We start from the raw sequence: 22,059 nt of genomic DNA on the forward strand, positions 1-22,059 counted from the left end.
AAAAACATTATGAATCTAACATTTGTGTAATCGTTGCTTTCATCAAGTAATAAAAGCTCTCATACTTTTAGCCATCTTACGATCTTTACTTCCGTTTAAATTGTACATAACGCTTCTGGAGACGCTGACTAATAATTTGTTCAAGAAAAGTTCACTAGTGCCACACGGATTGTTGGTTAGAAAATCCAGGCACGTGACAATACGCATTGGAACATCTTGAAGACAAAAAATATAGAACTCCCATTAAAAAAGTATATTCAAAATAAAGCAGCTGCACTGACACGTGTCCTTCACTTTATTATTTTGACTCGGCGGAGCCACCGGAGACAAAAAGAAATTGAGACACAATTAATAAGAACAATAAACCAAAACTATTCGTTCCTCACAATATTGACTAGAATTAAAATAATACATTACTAACTAGAAAAAGAAAATCAAAAAATCTTTAATTTCATTTGCATTTGAGTTTGAGTTTCATTTCACACGTTCACATTCTCCATTTTTTTAATTTCATTATTTTTTTAATTCTCCCACTTTCCAAATAATTACAAACACCAATTCTTATTTCAAAAAACAAAAAAAATCATTTCTCCGATTAATTTTTTTTTTTAGACAAAAACGCAAAAGAAACGGGAATGAAAAACAGATCTCTAAAAGTGATTCCATTTTTACACAGATCGTTAATTGATTAGTAGTGGAATCTTTTTTGCGATTCGAAATTTGCGGATTTTGTCTTGTTTTGGTGTGGACCGTAGGATCAAGAGGATGCCGTCGCACGGGGATCTGGACCGTCAGATCGAGCACTTGATGGAGTGCAAACCGTTACCGGAGGCGGAGGTGAAGACGCTGTGCGATCAAGCGAGAGCGATTCTAGTGGAGGAATGGAACGTGCAGCCGGTCAAATGTCCGGTGACTGTTTGCGGCGATATTCACGGCCAGTTTTATGATCTGATTGAGCTTTTTCGGATAGGCGGGAATGCACCTGATACTAACTACCTCTTTATGGGAGATTATGTAGGTCTGTTTTCAATTTTTCATTATTGTTTTTATTGTTTTTATGTTATTTTTGCTGTTCTTATGTGTTTTTGTAGATTTTTTAATCATTAATTTATTAGTGTTTTTGTGATCTGAACTGTTTGTATTTATGTTCGATCTATTGTGTTTTTTTTAACTCTTTTTTTAGGTTATTTTTAGTTTGATTGATTTATGGAATAGTTTTTAATGCTTTAACTTGTTAAGCTTGGATGGTTAATATATGTTAAGATTATTGAATATTTTAAGTCTATTGATTATTGTGCAATGTTTAGATGGATTTTTTGAAAATATTTGCATATGTGCTGACTTGTTTATGTGCTTGCAGATCGTGGATACTATTCGGTGGAGACTGTTACACTTTTAGTGGCATTGAAAGTTCGTTATAGAGATAGAATTACGATACTTAGAGGAAACCACGAGAGCAGGCAGATTACTCAAGTGTAAGATTGTGTTTTTCTTTATCGAATGATGATAATTATGGATTTTTGTTTGGCCTTTTGAATTTTGTTTTACTACCTGTTCATTACTTGCAGCTTGTCTCTTTATTTTGTGTGTTGATTTGTTTGTGAATTGCTGCATTTTGCAATGGTATAAAGGAACATAGATTAATATTTGCTTGGTATATGCTACAGAATGACACTTGTTATATTGAAATGTTGACAGTAAAACATATGATTTATGTGTTTTGTTGCTTTATTTCTGCCTTTGTGAGTTAACAAAACTCATATTTGGGTTTTTAAAAGTTGGTGTTAGTTACTCCTTAGATGATATATAGAATGTGGTTAAATAGATTAGATAGTTGTCATTTGGATTCATTCTAAATCTTGCCACTGTAGAGGGAAGTTTGTTATCCATAATCTTAATTCAAACACCTCAGAAAGCTGATGTAAAACAATGCTATGTTCACAAAACAAAAGAGATACTACATAACTGAATAGGACAACAAACTATTCCCTCCGTTGCTATATTAATTTGAGTATTTAAGTTGAAATATCAGTTCTCCTTCATTAATTCAACTACTTCTATTTATTCTATTCTCTTAATTATCATAAATTATTACCTTATCCAATACAAAAGTTAATTATTAATTTAGTTTTTCAAGATTTATTCTTGATCACAATAATTTTTTTGTTTTTAAAAGTATATAATTAATAATATTTAGAATGTCTAGATAATTAAATTGAAAGTATAATGAGAACTGAACAAGAAATGCTAATTTAACTTCAATTTTTTATTCTTGTGCAAAATAATTTTCCTATTTTTGTGGGGTGGAGGGAGTGCAATGCAAGCAGGGCACTTTTTGTTTCCATTTTATTTTGTATCTTTCAATTATATTGTGGGACCTGCTAGCCAATTATCAAGTATCAACCAAGTGATGGCAACATAATGTCGATTACTGCCACCAATGCATTGGACCAACACTCAGAATTCTAGGCCTATTAGGTGGTCGTCTTCTATAAGTTAGGATAGTTGAGAGCCTTATTATTGCTACATTCTAAAAGATGAAAAACAAGGGTGTGATGCTATCTGTGCTGTTAACCTTTTCTACTAAAAATTGGAATGAGAAGAAATTCCCAAATTGATTTACTGATATGATCATCTATATGTTTGCTGTAACTTTTTTTGTTTTTACGCTCCGGATTTCCGCTCCGACATGAAAATATGATTTGATTCTTTAATCATTATAAGTGTAATTAATATGGTTTGGATTCCAACGCCTTTTTCAGGTATGGTTTTTATGACGAGTGCTTGAGAAAATATGGAAATGCCAATGTGTGGAAGTTTTTCACTGACCTATTTGATTATCTACCTCTTACTGCGCTAATTGAGAGTCAGGTTGGAATTATATAATTGCAGAATGTTTTTAAGTTTAACTCCACTTAACTGAACAATGAGTACTGACAGCCAGAAATTGTCATGTAGATCTTTTGTTTGCACGGTGGACTTTCTCCATCTTTGGATACATTAGATAATATTCGAGCATTGGACCGTATACAAGAGGTATGTCAAACTGCTTGTCATGTTTTATTTTTGTGGGTGTGAGATTATGAATGTTATAATTTAAAATATTTTTCAATTATGGTTGTGCTAGATTCAGAAAAAAAACTGAAGGTAAAGGAAGCTCGTGTTTCAGCTCTTATTTTGCTTAAATCAATCCTTTCAAACTATGTTCTTAAGGAATCCATGTATTTTGGGATTTAATGTAACATTACAAGAAAGTATTAGATCAATACTTATCCTGCTATGACTTATCAATCGGAAGCACGGCATAAATTCAAATTTAGTGATTACAGTTTGTCATACTGCAGTATAATATTTATAACACCTCGTTCATTTTTATGGCACATTGGAATTCTATCTCCTCCATTTATTTGAGAGTCATTACACTTAATTTTTATTTTTATTTTGCATCTTCATTTGTATTATTATGAAAGTGATCACATCATTATCTTTTTTCTTTGTACAAGTAGGTTCCACATGAAGGACCTATGTGTGATCTGTTATGGTCTGATCCAGACGACCGATGTGGGTGGGGAATCTCTCCTCGTGGAGCTGGCTATACATTTGGACAGGATATAGCTGCTCAGTTCAACCATACAAATGGTCTGACTCTGATTTCACGAGCTCACCAGCTTGTGATGGAAGGATACAATTGGTGTCAGGTGATTGACCTAGAAGAGATGGCATAAATTGTATTTGTTCCATCCTAAAATCTACATTGATCACTAACTTACGTTTTTGATTGCTCCTATTGTCTACTTCAGGAAAAGAATGTGGTTACTGTGTTTAGTGCCCCAAACTACTGCTACAGGTGTGGGAACATGGCTGCGATACTAGAGATTGGGGAAAACATGGACCAGAATTTTCTTCAATTTGATCCTGCACCTCGGCAAATTGAGCCAGACACCACACGCAAGACTCCAGATTATTTTTTATAATTTCCATACTTCTGCGGGCTGTTTGTAATCTTTGCTTGATGTTGTATCACTGTAGATGTGTCTTGAAGAGAAGTTTTTGTTGTTAAAGGTGAGGTATCATTCTTTATTTGGAGTTTGTCTTGGTGCTGCTTTGTTGATGTGCTCAAGTAACAGATAGGAAATTGATAGGGGCATCAATGGCCATATGTCTTGTATATTTTTCAGAAAGAGGAAAGCAGCAATAACATCGTATATTTTGTTCTGTAATTTTATAATTTGAAGGTAGAAAAGGTGAGTTTTTCTGGTGAGCTCTGTTTTTTTTTTCTGTTCCTTCAACTCGTCTCTGATAAATACAGCCATGGGCAAAATGAACCTGAATGACTAACATGAGAGGGCATACAGCTTTGTTTCTGAAAATCTAATAGCATCGTTAATTGCTTAGAATTTAGCGTGTCTTTATGATTCTTTTCTTGAATTTTTCCCTCTGGATTTAAGGTATTTACGTCCTGTTTGAAAAATAAATTCTTGGCTGCGTTAAGATACTTGCTCTAAACTCACTTTTTCTTATCTACGAGTGCTTGGTTAACATTAAAATTCTTAACATTGTTTCATCAATTCCTAATTTTTCCGCAATTAGATAGTAACGACTTATAAAATGCAACGGTAAGAATGAACTGATAGTCTCCAACTATGAAAACTGATGCAGACCAACCATTTACAATTGCTGGATGGAATAAAAACAAAGATAACACAATGCAAGAGTCAAATGAACTTTCTCACAATGCTATACTCCAAACTTATGTCATTTCTTCTCAACTAAAATACAATGGTAGTTTCACAAAAGCTAAAGTAAGCGAAAAGAAAAATACAACACTACAAAAAAAATACAACATATCAAGTGCTCCAAATACAGGAGAAACCAATTAACTACTATTACATTGCGAAGTGCAATTGCATTAAGACATTTCTTATCATATTAACAATAATAATAATATTTTGTTTTTAAAAAAAGCTGGAGACAGCTTGACAACTTCAAAATGCATTCAAAACCTGGAGCTCATTTGGATCCTGCCGCCTCCAACTCCTGTCATGACAGCAGTCTGCTTTCTCCGGGAGTATACAACAGAACCACTTATGAGGAATAAACACAAAACAATTCCCTGTCCATCACAATTTACAATCCAAGAATGAAAAATCGCATTTTAGTTGAGCAGTTCATAATAAATTTAAATTGAAGGATATTTAATTGCAGAGTGTTTGTATTATTCTTAACACCTTTTGCCCCTGGCAAACAAAAAAGTTGTCTACATTAAAAAGGATACTCATAGATCTTATTTAAATTTGAACATTATACATCTGTATCCCCTCTTCTTATGATGTTCGGTAAGTGTTGGAAAATGATCATTTACTATAGTATTTTTTGGACAATGGGGTTAAGAAGTAAGACACGCACAACTACGGCCAAAATTATAGAGAGAAACGCATACGAAACAAATGTAAAATCATTAAAAGTTGATAAAAGAAAATTGCCTCAACAAGTATAAATTATATGTAGTGCACATACAAAGAAATTTCGACACTTTAAAGAATGAACTTCTAAAGAATTTCAAATCTCATTTTCCAAATAGAACTTTTATAGAAGTGCGGTATGGGTTACCATCAAGATTCATAGAAGTATGAAGAAACATATCGATAATATAAGTACATTTGAAATTGCAATTAAAAGTTGGGTTAGAGCGAGTGGAGGGCTAGGCTAAGATCCATATAACTCTTGTTATTTGGGTGCAGTCCTTATTCATCGTAGTAATAATGGACAAGCAATCAGATTGCACAAAAAAAAGTGGCGTGAAAAAAGACATTCATACCTCAAATCCCAATAGTGACACCTTCTCTTCATTAACTGGTGATATACAGCTTCTATATGTAATGTAACCCTGCGATCCATCCTCTAACTTAGAAGCCTCGTCTATTATACTGCTGTCCTTGCTAGAAGCAGTGTCATGTAATGTCGTATGCGGTTTCGCAGTACCATGAGTGATCTCCACAACAGACCGACGATTTTGAGATTTCTTCTCATTTACATCCTTTGTATTATCTTTAACTTCTACACATTTTAAAGGGATTCGGTAACCAGTCTCACTACATCGATATTTGTCATCTCTCTACAAAAGAAAAGAAAAATTAAGACTAAACATATATAAAAAAAGCGCGCTATTCCCAAAAGAAAATATATACGCGTCGTATCTCCGGTTTAATAGTGGAAGCATTGTTTTGCAATGCCAAACCAAATAGTGTCATCATGTCGAACTTCAACAAACTAATTCAACCCCCCTAAGACGATAATTTCCGATTGTAATAAGGAAAATCTTATTAGCACAATCCCATTCTTACATACAAGAAATAGACAGAGAAATTTCGTTTGTCGTATTACAAAACTGAACATGAATGCACCTAGTATTTTCTTTTCTACATAGTTTAATTGACTAACAAAATTATAAAAATCAGTTTGATTGACTAACAAAAAAATAAATTTTTTGAAATCGATTAAACCAATGCAACTCACTAAAACATACAATTAGATGAAAATGGAAGCCATATTAGAAATCAAATGAAGGGGAAAAACCTTCTCAGAGTAAAGGCAAGAAACGCAAGCGCCAGAAGGAGAACAGTCAAAAGTAAGATTACTTGCTTTTGATTTTTCCTTGAATCCCAATAATACTCTGTGTCCTCCGCCTCCGTTTCTGTTCCCAAAACAAAACATATGAAATTTCATCTGTAATTAAAAAACCAAATCAATTGCGCAGTGTTTACTTACGTCGTGTGATCGGAAGCGTAAATCGGAGATAGAATCGCCATGATTATGAAGAATTTCATTAACTGCCGTAACTTCCATGTCTTCATCTTTTGATGTTCCTCTGCTATTCAGGCGTTTCTTCTTCTTCTTTCTCCAGGGACTGATTTGTCTTTTCCCTTTCTTTTAATGGCCCATTTCCTACAATTTTATAGGGCCTTTTATCAATCATATCGAGATTTTTGAGCTTTTATGGCAAACACGGTTTTTGGAGGCCCAATTATTTTTTACACCATCCGGTCCATACTCTGGCCATCTATTTATTTAAATAACTTATTTTTTTGAATTTTTTTTCCTACTGTTTTCTTCTATTTCCCTATATTTGGCAGTTTTTTCTCTCTTCTTCTTCACCACTTTGCTCCACCTTCTTGCATTTTCTCCATTATTCCTTTTTCTTTTCGTTTTCTTTCAGATTCGTCTCCACGACTGCTACTTATTTATACTGAGATGCGCAATTCATCAATCTGTAAGTATTTCTTTTTTTAAAAAATTATCATCGTTTTTCATAGTTATCGGTACATGCATTTGAATTTTATTATCCGAAATTTGATTCTCTATATTATTTTGTATCATTTTTAATTGTTGTTTTTTTATTTAGGTTAATTTATTTTCTAGGTTTTGTAATTTATCTAATTGTAATTTTATCTACGTTTTGTTCTTGATTCGTTTTCAAACTATTATGTATAATATTATTCACTGCTGTTTTGTGATTTAGATCTCGATTTAGGTTCCATTTTTAAGTTGTATTTGTTTATAATTTCAGTCACTGTTATTTTATTTTTGAAGTTCATTAGTTTTAATTTTAAATTATTAGATCTTATTATTTTGTTTTTGTTTGTTTATATATGATTATTATGTTTTTTTTGATTTTGTTGTTTTTATAGTATTAAGCTCATCTCTATAATTTGTTTTGTTGTTAGGTGCTAGATTTTTTTTTTTGTAATTTACATTTTCATCATGTTTGTTTGTTGATTTTTTATTTGTTGATTTATTTTTGTTATGTAATTGTTTTTTGCTGTATATTGCATTCTCAGGTTCTGTTTATTTTATCTGTTAATGAGGAAGAAATATGTTGGTCATAAACCAGATAGAAATCAATCTTCGGTTGATACACGCTCCGAAATGTTAAATCTTGATAATGTTGGTGATGAGTGTATGTCTAGGCGAATTGAGGACTTACCTGCTGTTGAGACGAATGGAGTAGTTGAGTCGTCCGAGTTATTTGAAATTGCTTTAAATAAGGAAGAGGACGCTGCACAACAACCCATTTCTGTTGAAAAAAAGGACTATGTCTTGTAGCCCATTATTCCAGAAAAGTCGGAGGAAGCATTGGACATTGCTACTAAACTGCCACGAGCAAAACATACAAAATCGATGATTATTGAAAGTCGGTTAAAAAATGTCTCTCCCGATGTTGATCAGGACATAATAGCACCAGAAACTGTTGTAATTGAATCACAACGGTCTAATCAAGAATTATCGAAACCGGCTTCTCGATCTTCAAAGTGTTTAAAGAATATTGAAACTCCTTCGTTTGTTTCAGATATGGCTAAACTAAAGGCATCATATACTACCAAAAAAACAAGCCAAGCAAGTTTCCGACGAAACTAATATGAAAGATAATAGTGTTGATGAAGTTGGCGTACCGGATGTAGAAATACAGAAGAAGCCTCGTTGTAATGCGAAGAGGAAAGTGACATGTGAATCAACTGATGACGATAGCGGTGCGGATAAAATTGCTAAGGTATTAAACTATTTTCATGTTGATTTTATGTTTATTTTTTGTTTGTGTCCTGTTATTTGTATCATTAAATTGTGTATATATTTCTTCTGTAGCAATCGCCAATTAATAAGAAAATTAGCAAGTCTGTTTCTGGATCGAAGAGAAAACCTTCCACTTAAATTTATGATGATGAAAGTGTGGTGGTTGATAAAATTACAAAGGTATGCTATTTTTTTTCTTTTTTGCTTTCTTAATTATGTTTTTTTATTGATTGATTTTTTGTGATTTTTTGTTGTATCTTTGTGTGTTTGATATACTTATTTCACTACTAAAAAACTGTGTTTTACCGACGGATTTTAGCGACGGATTTAAAATCCGTCGCTAATTTTTTACCGACGGATTTAGCGACGGATTTGAAATCCGTCGCTAAATTATCATTTAAATTGGCGGGAGTGTTCCCGCCAATTATTTTTGATGTATTTGGCAACGGATTTAAATCCGTCGCAAAATCCGTTTTTAGCGACGGATTTAAATCCGTTTTTAGCGACGGATTTAAATCCGTCGCTAATTACCGACGGATTTAAATCCGTCACTAATTTAAAAAAAAATCGTAAAAAAAATTATTAAATTAAATAAATTTTTTATCAAAAAATTATTTAGAAAAATAATTATTAAAGAAGAAATAATTATTATTTTTTATTATATATAATATTATTTAAATATAACATAAATATATATATTGAAAATATTATTATTTATTTATTCATTAATAATTATTTAAAATAACTATTAATTATAAAAAATAATTATCTTAAAATGTGTGAGGAAGTATTTGTCATTTTTTAGTTACATTTAAATATAAATATACATTTATATATAACAAGAAGCTAAGCTGGTTCAGGTGGAGATACGCGCGGGAGAACTTCAAAGTTAAAGAGCAATGAGTGGGAGCAGTGGGAAGGATGGGTGACCTGCTGGGAAGTTTGTAAAAATTGCGAGTGGGTGATGGAGGCAACGGATGGGTAACCGAGGGCGACGGGTGGGGGACGAAAGGTGACAGAGTGTGACGGGTGTGTGACCGATTAAATAATAATAATTTATTTTACGATTTTTTTTTATTTTTTGGTAATTAGCGATGGATTTAAATCCGTCGCTGACAGATTTAAATCCGTCGTTAAAATCCGTCGAATTCTAGGCTAGGGTTTTTGTGCTTCTGGTCCGACCTTTAGCTAGGCTGTCTTAATGTTGTTTATATAAAGGTGAATTAGAGTTAGGGTTAGCCTTAAGTTAATTCACTGTTTCGCCTAGTTGGGATTTGATTCAAGGTTGAAGAAGTGTTAAGTGATTAGGTTTAGTATCCTCTAAAAAAAGATTAGGTTTAGTATTATCTTTAAATTATTTACCTTAGAATTTTACTTTTAAAATTTGGGTTTGGACTTGCTAGCTAAGTAAAAAGGTGCTAAAAATCAATTTTGGGGCCTAAAAGTGTCAAAAAGGCTTCTTGGACTCTATGGGTTTGGATATGGTCAATTTTAGTCCGTAAAATTTGAAAATTGGCCCATAAACTTCTAAAATGTTGCAATTAGTCCAAATTATGGACTTAGAATACAATCTCTTTGATTTTTATAAGCTATTTGCGGCTAATTACGCTTTAATCCTCCAAGTTTGCAGCTATCTCTTTGGATTTTTATAAGCTATTTGCGGCTAATTACGCTTTAATCCTCCAAGTTCGCAGCTATGCACTGATTACGCCTGCTTAGATTCTAGCAAGCAAATTGATAGCTCGTCACTCGGACATATTTCTTTGAAAATCATCACTGGACGCTTTTCGGAAAATTGGTGTCTATAATTATGCAATAAGAAACGACACTAAAAGCAACGGTGCAGCGGTGGCAATAGGACAATAGAAATCGAGCAACGACAACAAAAAAAAACCAATGATAAGCTACTATTAGGGTCAAAAAGCTTTTCTTTTTTTAAAATCTGTTGTTAGGGTTAGAAAGACATTTCAATTTTTTAGAAGGTTACAGAGGAGAAAATGCAACCTACGAAAACTGGTGTCTATTTTTAGTTGGGTTATAAAAGCCCAATAACCCATTGGTTTATTTCTAAAATCAAAATATCAATTTGGTTGGGTTTATTTGATTGGGCTGGGTTGGTTACATAAAACTTGTACACCCCTAGTTTGAAGTGTGTGTTATGTGTTTAGGTTATTGGCGTCGTTAGTACCTCAATGTTTTGGCGTTTTTGGGACGAAAAATCGGAGTTTGGGGAGTTTTTGGGTTTGGTCCGATCGAACCAAGAGAGGTCTGACTGGACCTGTGTAGGTTTTTGACCCGCAGTTATTTTTGGAGAATAGGGGCAGTCAGACCAATCCTAGGTCCGATCGCCCCCCTTCAGTTTGCACACTAGGTTTGGGTATTCAAAAATCTTTAAACTCAAACCAAAATCCCATCCTTCACTCCCAAATACTAAACCTCTCAATCCCTTTGCATAAAACCTTCCCCAAGTCTCTCTATACCCATTCTTGAGTTACATTAGTTTGGTTTGGGAGAAACCCACTTGATTTGGTGAATTCTTGAAGTGTTAGTGTTGAAACTCATTCACCATTGTTGTACCTTTGAAGCTTTGGGAGCTTTTCTTCACGATCCTTATCTCTACTCCCTAATTGACTTAGATTTCTTCAAGAGGTAAGTGTTTGTACCTCTAATGGTTGATTTGTTAAATCTTAGGGTGTGGGTTGGTGCATTATTGTAGAGATTTCGGGTAATTTATGTTATGCTTGCTTAACTGTTATTAACTCATGTAATCAACTCTTTTACCATGATTATTGTTGAATCCATGAATTCCCTTGTTGATTGAATCATCTTGATTGGATTTCATGTTAGGGTTTGATTGCAATTGACTTGGGTGTTTGACGGTCTTTTCATACTCCTTGATTTTGACTTTGATGATCAACTCTGAGTGTTCTACTATTTTTTATAAGTGTTAGGAACACATAAGAACACTCGGGAGTCAATTCGGAGCCTTCTAGCAAAAAATCGAGATTTCAATTTTGAAGTTGTTTAGAAGGTTTGTCACGGGCACATCAGCCAAGCATCACGAGCATGACCTCTTTATAACGGGCGTGACATTTGATCTGACAAAACCCTAGTAGACTGTTGAAAGGATCACGGGCGCAAAGAACATGTCACGGGCACGAAATTGATGACCGTTGGATGCTCAATAGATATATTTGAAGACCCCCCAATGAAGTGGCGACTTATAACACTAGCCGTTGTCGAGAGACAACAGGTCGCGGGCGCGACTCCAGGTGTAGCGGGCACGACATTCCATCTGACAGCAAAAGCTATTTTTGTATATTTGTGCCTTGCTTGTTGTTTGCAATGGGTATAAATATAAACCCATTTGCAAAGTTTCAAGGTTAATGTTTTCAATACCTTGAAACAGCAAACCTCTCATCTTAATATTACTTTTATTTGTTGCAGTTTTAGAGTAAGCTTGTAAACTCCTAATCATTGTAAGTTGGAGTATAGTTTTGAGAAAACTCGCCTCCTTTTAAATTAAAGATTATCTTTGAAAAATCTCATAATTGGTGTTTAGCTAGAAAGCACTAAGTTTGGAGTTAGCTTAGAAAACTCTTTGTGAATCTCATTCAGTGGATTCTAAATCTCAATCTTTGATTAAGTAGTGGAGTAGGATCGATTTGTATTCCGAACCACTCTAAACTCTTGTGTTCATTTCCCTATCCCTTAAACTCATTTTAATTTTTTTTATTCCGCTCTAAAAGAGTTTAGTATTTCGATTCATAATACAAAAGCCCAGTTTTCCATAGCCCATAGGGAATAATTACAACTGTATCAGGGCCATAGTGCTCTTCTTTATGCTTAACTGCAAGAGTTTTACGATAAAAAATGGCAACCAAAAACTTCTTCATCACTCTCAAGCCATTTTTTATGGTTCAAACTACAAATTGTGGAAGTTTCATATGTAGATGTTTCTTGATATGTAATAGGTAGGTCTTTGGCATGTTTTTCTCAAAGGATGGAAGCACCCGGTCAACAAAGATGGAGCTCCTTTGGAAAGAAATAAGTGGTCTAAAGATTAATTGAAGGAGAATGGTCTAAATAGTAAAGTCATGACAACTCTCATCTCCTTAATTTCAAGAGAAGAACAAAGTAGAATTCAACATTTGACTTGTGCTAAAATAATGTGGGAGAATTTGGAGAAATACTATGAAGGCACCAATCAAGTTAAGGCAAAGAAGTTTGAATTGCTTTTTGAAAAATATGAAGGCTTCAAGTGCTTATCTCGTGAAGATGTGTTATTGATGACTACAAGGTTCCTTAGTATTGTTACAAACCTTGTGTCACTTAGAAAATCCTACAAGCTAACGGAAATCAATGGTAAAATCTTATGATCCTTCCTTTTTTTTGTGGCAACCCAAGGTGACCGCTATTGAAGAAGCTCATGAGGATTGATGAGTTGATTGGCAAATTGCTCCTTCATGAGATGTCTTACATCAAGAACATCCAAAAGGAGAAGCCAAAAGAAGGTGGCATTTCTTTCAAATTCTCCACATGTGATCTTCATCATAGAGAAACCAAGAAGGAAATCAATGAACAAGAAATCTTGAGGCTCACCAAGAGAGTCAATGAGCTCAAGAGCATAAAAGGCAAGGGTAAGAGAAATTATGGGAGACCCTCCTCTTCAAAAATAAGTACTAAAGGGGATTCATGGCATGGGATACAAAAGTGAAAGTCACTATGATGTCAACTTGTGCTTTATGGCATTTGAGGTAAACCCCCCCTCAATTTGTTTTTTTATTTTGGGATGGTATTGGTGTTGAATCACATGATGCATACTCAAATGTTAAAATATTATTGATGATGATAATGTTGATGATGATGCACATGATGATGATGTTTTATAGCATACACTACTAGAAAATAGTGATTCAGCGACAGATTTTTCCGTCGCCAAATGACCAAAATCCGCTGCTAAACACGTTTAGCGACGGAAACAGTTCGTCGCTAAATTTTTGTCGCAACATTTGATAACGACTAAAAAAAAATTAGCGACGAATTTTAGTCTCCGTTTTAGCGACAAAATTCTAAATCTGTCGCTAATTAGCGACAGATTTAAATTCGTCCCTAATTTTTTAAAAATTTTAAAAATTATTTTTATAAATTAAATTGTAAAATAAATTTTTTATTTAATCAATCACCCATCCGCGCCCCCCGTCACTCAACCATCCGCGTTAGATCACCCACCGACACCCACCTGTTAATTTTTGCAAACTTTCCAGTAGGTCACCCATCCTTCCATTGCTCCCACTCAAGGCTCTTTAACCTCATAATTCTCCAGCGCATAACTCCACCTTAACCAGCTCATATTCATGTTATATATCTATGTATATTATACATAAATGTAGCTAAAAACAATAAATATTTGTTTCCATAATTTAATCCCGCATTCTAAGATAATTTTTTAATAATTAATAATTTTTCAAAATATTTATATACTTTAAATAAATAAATAATCTGTAATTATTATTTCATAAATAAGGTGTAATTATTATTTTATAAATAAAACCGTTATATTGAAATAATATAAATTTAATTAAAAATTTAATTACTATTTTTATTAAATACAATCTTATAATTTTTTTTAATACCTTTTAAAATTTGTTTTTGACAGTGCACTAATTGCAGAATAAAATAGGCGGGAGAATTCCCACCAATAATTAGCGACGAATTTTAAAATCCGTCGCTAAATTTTATCAAAACAATCGTCGCTAAATTTTATTAAAACAATTGACGGGACTACTCCCGCCAACTTTAGCGACGTTAAATTTGTCGCTAAAGTTGGCGGGATCACTCTCGCCAATTTAAATGGGTGTTTAGTGACGGATTTTAGATCCGTCGCTAACCAAAAAAATAGCGACGAATTTTAAAATCCGTCGCTAAATTTTATCAAAACAATCGTCGCTAAATTTTATTAAAACAATTGGCGGGACTACTCCCGCCAACTTTAGCGACGGGAAATATGTCGCTAAAGTTGGCGGGATCACTCTCGCCAACTTAAATGGGTGTTTAGTGACGGATTTTAGATTCGTCGCTAACCAAAAAAATAACGACGAAAATTGAATTTGTCGCTAAAATGTTGTTTTCTAGTAGTGATACTTGATGAATTGGTCATTAAGTATGGTAATTATAATGTCAAGATGCTATTTTTTCAAAATGAAGAATTTTCAGAGCACGTGTCAAGAGTAATGAGGAAAGATAACCGCCAATAAAAACAAAACACAAATTGCTACACAACAGCTCGGGTACAGATGTCAAAAATACGACTGTATTAGGTGACTCTTTAATGTCATACACTATACTCGAGTAACGTGACAACTGACATCAGAATCATGTGATAGTACAAATTTCAACCTAATTAAGCTTATCCACAATGAAAATCCGACATGGGGGTAGTGACAACACAACATAGGAGCGAAGCAACCTTACCAACATGAAATATCACCGAGTCAAACAAACAACCGGCATACTCTAAATAGATTTACCAAGATAAGACCTATAGCTGATATCTCGATACCCCACATGTCAGCTCATCCGAGATATTCAAGGCCAAAACATGTCAATATATTATGAATGTTCTACTACGACGAACTGAACTATCGTATATCAGATAACATGCATGCTCAATAATCACAGGGACCACAAAAGAATCTCTAACACATTAGAATGTCTTCCGCGTTACACGCATCTGACACTGTCCGAAACACAACAGAACGTGTTAGCTCAGCCAAACAGAAAGTGGAAACTAAGGAAAGAGAATCTTAATGGTTACACAGGTGAGCCTATATAAACCATCTTTATAATTCTAAAGCTACTTCTTCTTTTTACCATCAATTACTTTTTTTTTCTCTTTTCTTTCCCCACCAACCAATTTGACCGTGGAGTGGTAGACGGAGAGCCCCTCCGGTGTTCTTTCTGTTTTCCCTGTTCTCAAGCCTTTGATAACTTGGATTATCCTCCCAGCGATTCTGCGATTTATCAATTACAAAAGGTGTCTGATCTAGATATAAAAAACAGTCAAAACAAAGTAAAATCATATAACAAACTCGAATAAGAGAATTGTTTTTATTTGCTTTCTAATAAATAAACTACGCATTTAATAAAAAAAAAACCGTTACATTGACTGCAGTCACGCAATTTGCACAACCAAGCCAATAGAACCAAACCAAATCATCAAAAAATGATATCTGGTCCGAAAATAAAAGGAAGTGGGGTCAACAACATGTGCCAATGCTTTCAAAACGACACGAAGTATACGCTTAATACAGGCATTTCCAATTATTTTTGGTCACAACCCACATGCAGGTTATAGAGTAAAAAGTACACCTCATGGTCCCAACATAAATTAATAAGCCTATATGTTTATGTAAATTTCAACATGATCAATACAATACAATGTTGACCATCTCACCCTTCTATTTTTATATTTTGGATGTTTGATTATTATCACGAGAAGTTTGTTTTTGTTAGATGCACATTTATGATTCTGCAATGATTTTGGTTCTCCACTTGCTTTAGCTTAGCCATTCAACTAAAAGGCGTTATGTGACATGTTCGACAACTTTATTTCCTTTTTCAATTGCATCACGTATTACTATCGGGCCATATTTGGTTCATATAATAACTGCGGAATGTAATAGCTATTCCGTATAAAATGACTATTCTTTACTTTAGTTCATAAATTAGTTATTTTATGAAATTGCTATTTCATAATTTTGTGTAGTAAACACTCCTTTTAAAAAGTAAAAAAGAGTTATTTTATCCCTTATGAAATAGCTATTTCATTTCATGGACCAAACATGGTGAGGAACACATATTACAAGAAAAAATCGAATCTGAAATATTCAGTTTGAATTACAATGAGAATTATATAAATCTGTAGAAATCAAACATGAAATCTTTTATAATTTGTACTGTCATGAAAATTTTGATAAAAAAATGTAGTCATACTTATATTTAAAGCCTTTAAACTCTGTTAGAAGGGTTAACTGGGATTCGAAATATTGGCAATTAAATAAGTATAAAATGAACTTTAAATATATTAGCATTTGATGGCCATAAAAGTTGTCAACTTCTGTTTAAATTGTGTCTAAGTAACATATTCACTGATAAAACTAAGAGGAAGTACACCATTATGGTTTTAATCATTCAGCACCAGGAAACGGAACCAAAAAAATAGATATATATGGCTTTAATCACTCGGTGTATGAAAATGACGATTTTAAACGACGTGATTAAAATGAAAAAACGTTTTAAATTAGTGAAGTTTTATGATATAACCTATTTATTTAATTATAATACCAAATCAAACGTAATTTAAAGGTTTAATTTGGTTCCATTTTTTACACACCCTAATTTGGTTTGATTTTCCGTCAATATATTTAAATAATAGGTCATTTTTGGTTCATGTAATGAAATAATACGAAATAGAATAACTATTTATAAGAAATGGAATAATTATTCTTTACTTTTTAAGAGTGTTTATTCCACAAAGTCATGAACTAACAATTCTATGAAATAGTTATCGTTTGAACCCAAGTAAAGAATAATTATTTTATACGGAATAACTATTTCATTCTGCACCTATTTCATGAACCAGACATGGCCTTAAGGGTATTGTTGATGGGGTATATGCCTTAATCAATGATTTTTGCATTTGCCACTAGCCCAACTTCGAACACGGTCTTAGTGTTCTCTATTCCTATGTTGGTAGTGGGCAAATTCAACAGCCTTAAACCAAATATAAATACAAATATCTGATGCTACATTTAGGTTGCCCAAACATTTATATACATCTATCACAAAGCCACAAGATATCGTGATTATGGTAAGTAGGAAAAGATCAGTTTTAACAGAAAATTACCTAAAATTAAGTCGAGCCAACAACATACTTGCGAAACAAATAAGGTACTTGACCTTCTCTCTAGTGGCATACACTTCAAATTAAGATTCAGACAGATTACTTATAACAGAAATTTCCTGAGCTGCTAACACTAAAGGAGGTGCAATATACAATAATTATCCAACAAATTATCATAAGAGAAGATAATACTGTTCACGTGAAGTGGAATGGAATGACAAGCATTTTATTTGCTTCAACCATCTTCTACAACAAAGCAGATAATGCACAACTGCCATAATGCTCTTGTTCTCAAGAAGATCGATGCAATATCTTCTATTCTTTGCATTCAGGGTCCTGTTTAGCGAAGATCATTGGAAATTCATCGTACTGCTCGGAAAAACCATGTTTCTCAGCCATGCTCTTCAAAGACTCGTACACTTGATACATCGAAGGCCTGTCCTTGGGCCTTGTAACCACACAGCTCCAAGCAACCTTCAGAAACTGCATAATTTCATCATCGTGACCTTTCCCGCATACAGCTTTATCGATAGCATCCTTACTTCGGCCACTGGACACTAAATGATTAACCCAGTCTACCAAATTCCCTTTGAATCCTTCCTCTCCACTATTAACGTCCAAGGCTTTTTGTCCTGTGACCAACTCCAAAAGCACAACCCCAAAGCTATAAACATCACCTTTAAGTGAGGCCACCATAGTACTCGAGTACTCGGGAGCAACATAGCCAAACTCCCCTAAATCTCCATTAACAAACGAACTATCGTTTGAATCACGACAACCAACCAACCTTGCCAGCCCAAAATCAGTAAACCTGGCATCAAAATCATCATCCAGAAAAATTACATTGGAACTAATATACTGATGCATATACGGTGGCTGACACCCATGGTGAAGCCAAGCAAGGCCCCTAGCAGCACCAACGCCAATCCGAACCCTCGTCGGCCAATCTAAAACATTAGAAGGACTAACACCAAATCCAAACCCATGCAATTGAGAATGCAAAGACCCGTTAGGCATATGCTTATATACCAACAATCTCTCTTCTTCCACGACGCAAAATCCCAACAAAGGCACCAAATTTGAGTGTCGAAGCTGACCTAATCGGTTCATCTCAGACCTAAACTGTTTCTCACTAAGCTTACAAGCACTAAGCCTTTTAATAGCAAGAGCAGATCCATCAGGCAAATCCGCCTTATATGAAACCCCCGTCCGACTCGAAATCACAATATTTTCGACATCAAAATTGTTAGTAGCAAGCAATAAATCAGCCAATTTAATCTTATTAATAGGTTTCTGAAACAAAGAAACTTGAACAAGCTTATGCGACCGCAACAAATCAACCCAACTCGAATCATCTTTGCCGCCATTACCATCATCTTTCTTTTTCTTACTAACCCTAACAAACAGCCACCACCAAATCACAAACCCTAAAATCAAAGACCCAGCTGCACCAATTACACCAGCAACAATAATAATCCCTAAACTCTTACTACTCAACCCACCACACTTACCAACTGGCCTACCACAAAGCCCACCATTCCCATCAAAATCATCCGCCGGAAACGCCGCTAAGTCCGCCGGAACCGAACCGGATAAATCATTATCCGCAACAGAAAACCGTTTCAACCGATCAAGAGTACCAAAACCGTACGGAATGGAACCGGACAGCTTATTCCCACTTAAAATTAAATTATTTAAAAACTTACAGTTAACGATCTCGGGTGGAATCGGACCGGAGAACCGGTTACTCGACAGATCTAGAGTAACCACGTAAGGCAACCACGAACATATTTCAGGCGGGATCGACCCAGAAAAATCATTATTAGAGAGATCTAAAGTTTGTAAGCTACGGCAATATTTCAAAGAGTCGGGAAGTTGACCGGAGAGTTTAGATAACGGTAACTGAAGGCTGATGATACGATTCTCCTTCTCGTTCCAGCAAGAAACGCCGTTAAGTTTACAAACGGAGGCAACCGAGTTGTTGGTTAAGTCCCATGAAGCGAGACGATTAAGCGGGTCGGCGAACGATTTCTTTAAGCCTTCAAGACAAGTTAAATCGTCTTCTATAGAAACAGTTAAGGTAAACAAACACAAGAACATAATGATTAAAAAGGGTGAACTTCGTTTCATCATTATGTTCATTATTGGTTAAAGGTGGCGGATTTGGGAGGGGGTAGTGGTGGCGGCGGCGGAGGCGGTGGTTAATACGGCGGAGGGAGTGGAGAAGAGGCGGCCATTGACTAGATGGGAAGAACGAAGGGAAACGGGGTGGTTGGTGTTATTGTGTTTGTGTAAGAGTAAGTGTAGAAGCTTTGTTTTTGTTTTCTTGCTTTTTGACTGACAGTTTTCTTCTTGTTATTTTATTTTTGCTTTTTTCTTGTCTTTTTGTTTCGTACGTGGAATATTTTTATCAGCGGCTATACGATGTCGTATGGAGGTTACCACCATGGCGTATAGTATTATGCGAGTGGGTCTTCATTTGACTGGTTTTGTCCAAAGGATAACAAAGTCGTTGTCTATGGGGGTATCGTTTAATAACAAGAACATTAAGTTCAAGAGGGATAGTAAGAAATTAATTACTGTCTTTTTTTCTCTAAAATTTCTTCAATTTTTTTTGAAATGATTATCATTAAAACCTTAAAATAATTATTGTATTACTTAAAAAATATTAGTTGATAATATCAAGAAACTGAAATAAATTTATTATTATAAGTAAGTATATAAGGATAATTTAAATATGATTTAATATTTACTAATTAAAAAATATAAAATTAAAATTATTAATTTGGGATTTTAATGAATAGTTAAAAGAACTCAGCTGATTATTTAATATCCGTCGTTCCGTAAAGATAAATATGTAGTCACCTATTTTCCGGACAGATAAAAGTGACAAAGGAGTGAAGCGTCTAATGATGATTTCCAGAGAAATTTGTCCTGGTGACGAGGTTGTGGTCCGGTAATTTGGATTCAAATTGGTCATATCTGTGCATATCTACAAACTTGAAAGATTGAAACGTAATTAGCCGTAAATAGCGAATAAAAATTCGAAAAGTTATGGTCTAAGTCTAAAAAATTGGACTAATTGCAATATCTTATAAGTTTATGGGTCAATTTGCAAATTTGACATACTAAATTGACCATATCCAAACCTATAGGGTCCTAAAAGTCTTTTTAACACTTTAGGACATCAAAAAGTACTTTTAGACATAATTATCCCTTCATTAATTATTTAATAGGAATTTAATGTTGTAATAATCAACTTAAGAGTTTTAACCTCACCTATCTTATCACTTCACACTCCTAATCTATGTCACTCCATACACTTTCACAACCTGACATAACTGCACCTCTAGTTAACCCTAGGTCCCGCCTAACCTATATAAATAGACCATTAACATAACTGATACAGGTCGATCTTAAAGGGTCGCCCGTACTGTTTCTCCTGCACAAGTAACAGATGTAAGCTCAAGGGACCCCAGGCTGGTTTAGCCTGAAAGCCGCTCCGATGCTTAAGTCAATAAGGGTTTTTTAGTGAGTAAATGAGTGTTGAAGTGTTTAAGTCTTTTTCTGCATACCTTTCCCAACATTCTGCGGCTTCCTTTTATAGTGAGTTTATGGCAGTTGTCATCTGGTAAATCGTGGGTTTGTCCCACGATTTCTGATGATGGTTAAGGCATGTTCTCCGATTATCCCGGGTAGTGGAGATAAGGGAACGAAGTGGACGAGGTAAGTTTGATGTCGAACGGGCGAAGTCTGATTAAGACCGAGCTGGGCGATATTTATATCATATCTGGGCGATATTCCTTTCGGAGTGCAAAGTGGGCGAGTATAGCGTTTCCTAGGCGATGCTTGGAGTTCAGATATTCTTAGGTCGGTATCAGATGTCCCCCCCTCATGATCTCGCTTAGTCAAAGACTTGAAGCGCCAATTTTCAAAATTCAAATTCCCGGATTTTTCGAGATTATTTGAATTTCAAACGTTTCCTTCAGCAGTTACGAATTTCAAGCGTTTTTTGGCATATAAAAGAACGCAACCGTTGGTTTTCTTTCATTAATTGATTGATTGTTTCGAGGAGTCCCCTGCCACTAGGTACTTGAGTGCCCTATTTCTGACTTGACATATAAAAGAGGTACTAGTTTCTCATTTTAATTTTTATTCTTGCTCTCTGTTTCGTCTAGTTCTTTCATCGTTGCTAATCATCTTTTCTAAACAGGCTTTCTTCGAGTTATATAGTGCCAGATTCTCTTCTTTCATCAGTAAGTGACTTAGCTTTGCTCTTCTTCTAGTGTTCTTTTTATTTTCTGCTCTATTCTTCAGTTAGCATTTTTTAGGATGTCTTTTTCCGAGGTTTCCTCTACCACTTCTTCTTCTCCTTTTTCTTCTTCTGAGGGCGCTTCTAGTGGTTCTCCTTATCCTACTCCTCTTGCGGTGCTGGTTGATTTGAGTTCTGATGAGGAAAAGTTATCTCAGAAGGTGGTTCCGGATAGTGAGGAGGGCGTGCCCCTTGTGGAAGATATTGATGCGCCTTTAGGGCTTAGTGACAAAGAAGCGGGAGGCGAGGTTCCCTTGGGAGGGGTTGATGATGA

The 22,059-nt window shown here is 34.6% G+C and overlaps 3 protein-coding genes and 1 long non-coding RNA gene across 4 annotated transcripts; 2 read left to right on the forward strand and 2 right to left on the reverse strand.

Moving 5' to 3' along the window:
• Positions 1-534: 534 nt before the first annotated feature.
• LOC126687998 (serine/threonine-protein phosphatase PP2A catalytic subunit) lies at positions 535-4,261 on the forward strand. The gene is made up of 6 exons (XM_050382553.2): positions 535-1,018; positions 1,361-1,475; positions 2,763-2,871; positions 2,959-3,036; positions 3,507-3,698; positions 3,801-4,261. Exons 1-6 carry the CDS (start codon positions 766-768, stop codon positions 3,972-3,974), a joined length of 921 nt encoding a protein of 306 aa, XP_050238510.1. The 5' UTR covers positions 535-765; the 3' UTR covers positions 3,975-4,261.
• A 479-nt stretch (positions 4,262-4,740) lies between these two features.
• LOC126685954 (uncharacterized) lies at positions 4,741-6,912 on the reverse strand. Its single transcript, XM_050379962.2, has 4 exons — positions 6,769-6,912; positions 6,577-6,694; positions 5,819-6,115; positions 4,741-5,113 (listed from the first exon to the last, which is right to left on the reverse strand). Exons 1-4 carry the CDS (start codon positions 6,852-6,854, stop codon positions 4,997-4,999), a joined length of 618 nt encoding a protein of 205 aa, XP_050235919.1. The 5' UTR covers positions 6,855-6,912; the 3' UTR covers positions 4,741-4,996.
• Positions 6,913-7,110: 198 nt separating this feature from the next.
• On the forward strand, positions 7,111-8,744 carry LOC126653823 (uncharacterized). The gene is made up of 3 exons (XR_007632323.2): positions 7,111-7,270; positions 7,839-8,548; positions 8,641-8,744. It is a non-coding gene; the product is annotated as an uncharacterized LOC126653823 (long non-coding RNA).
• An 8,760-nt stretch (positions 8,745-17,504) lies between these two features.
• LOC126687122 (probable inactive receptor kinase At1g27190) lies at positions 17,505-19,824 on the reverse strand. Its single transcript, XM_050381507.1, has one exon. The coding sequence runs from the start codon at positions 19,613-19,615 to the stop codon at positions 17,789-17,791; it is 1,827 nt and encodes a 608-aa protein (XP_050237464.1). The 5' UTR covers positions 19,616-19,824; the 3' UTR covers positions 17,505-17,788.
• Between the last annotated feature and the right edge of the window lie 2,235 nt (positions 19,825-22,059).

This window comes from Mercurialis annua, linkage group LG6, assembly GCF_937616625.2.
Source record: "Mercurialis annua linkage group LG6, ddMerAnnu1.2, whole genome shotgun sequence".
In the NCBI taxonomy this organism is placed as follows: domain Eukaryota; kingdom Viridiplantae; phylum Streptophyta; class Magnoliopsida; order Malpighiales; family Euphorbiaceae; genus Mercurialis; species Mercurialis annua.

What these genes read in the sequence shown, in the direction of transcription:
- LOC126687998 (XM_050382553.2), top strand. Translation starts at nt 766, where the DNA reads ATGCCGTCGCACGGGGATCTGGACCGTCAGATCGAGCACTTGATGGAG. An exon ending in AGCAGGCAGATTACTCAAGT is followed by an intron (nt 1,476 to 2,762) that starts GTAAGATTGTGT and finishes CGCCTTTTTCAG; the next exon opens with GTATGGTTTTTATGACGAGT. An exon ending in CATTGGACCGTATACAAGAG is followed by an intron (nt 3,037 to 3,506) that starts GTATGTCAAACT and finishes TTGTACAAGTAG; the next exon opens with GTTCCACATGAAGGACCTAT.
- LOC126685954 (XM_050379962.2), bottom strand. Translation starts at nt 6,854, where the DNA reads ATGAAGACATGGAAGTTACGGCAGTTAATGAAATTCTTCATAATCATG. An exon ending in TACGCTTCCGATCACACGAC is followed by an intron (nt 6,695 to 6,768) that starts GTAAGTAAACAC and finishes TTTTGGGAACAG; the next exon opens with AAACGGAGGCGGAGGACACA. An exon ending in TGTCACTATTGGGATTTGAG is followed by an intron (nt 5,114 to 5,818) that starts GTATGAATGTCT and finishes TGTGATGGACAG; the next exon opens with GGAATTGTTTTGTGTTTATT.
- LOC126687122 (XM_050381507.1), bottom strand. Translation starts at nt 19,615, where the DNA reads ATGAACATAATGATGAAACGAAGTTCACCCTTTTTAATCATTATGTTC.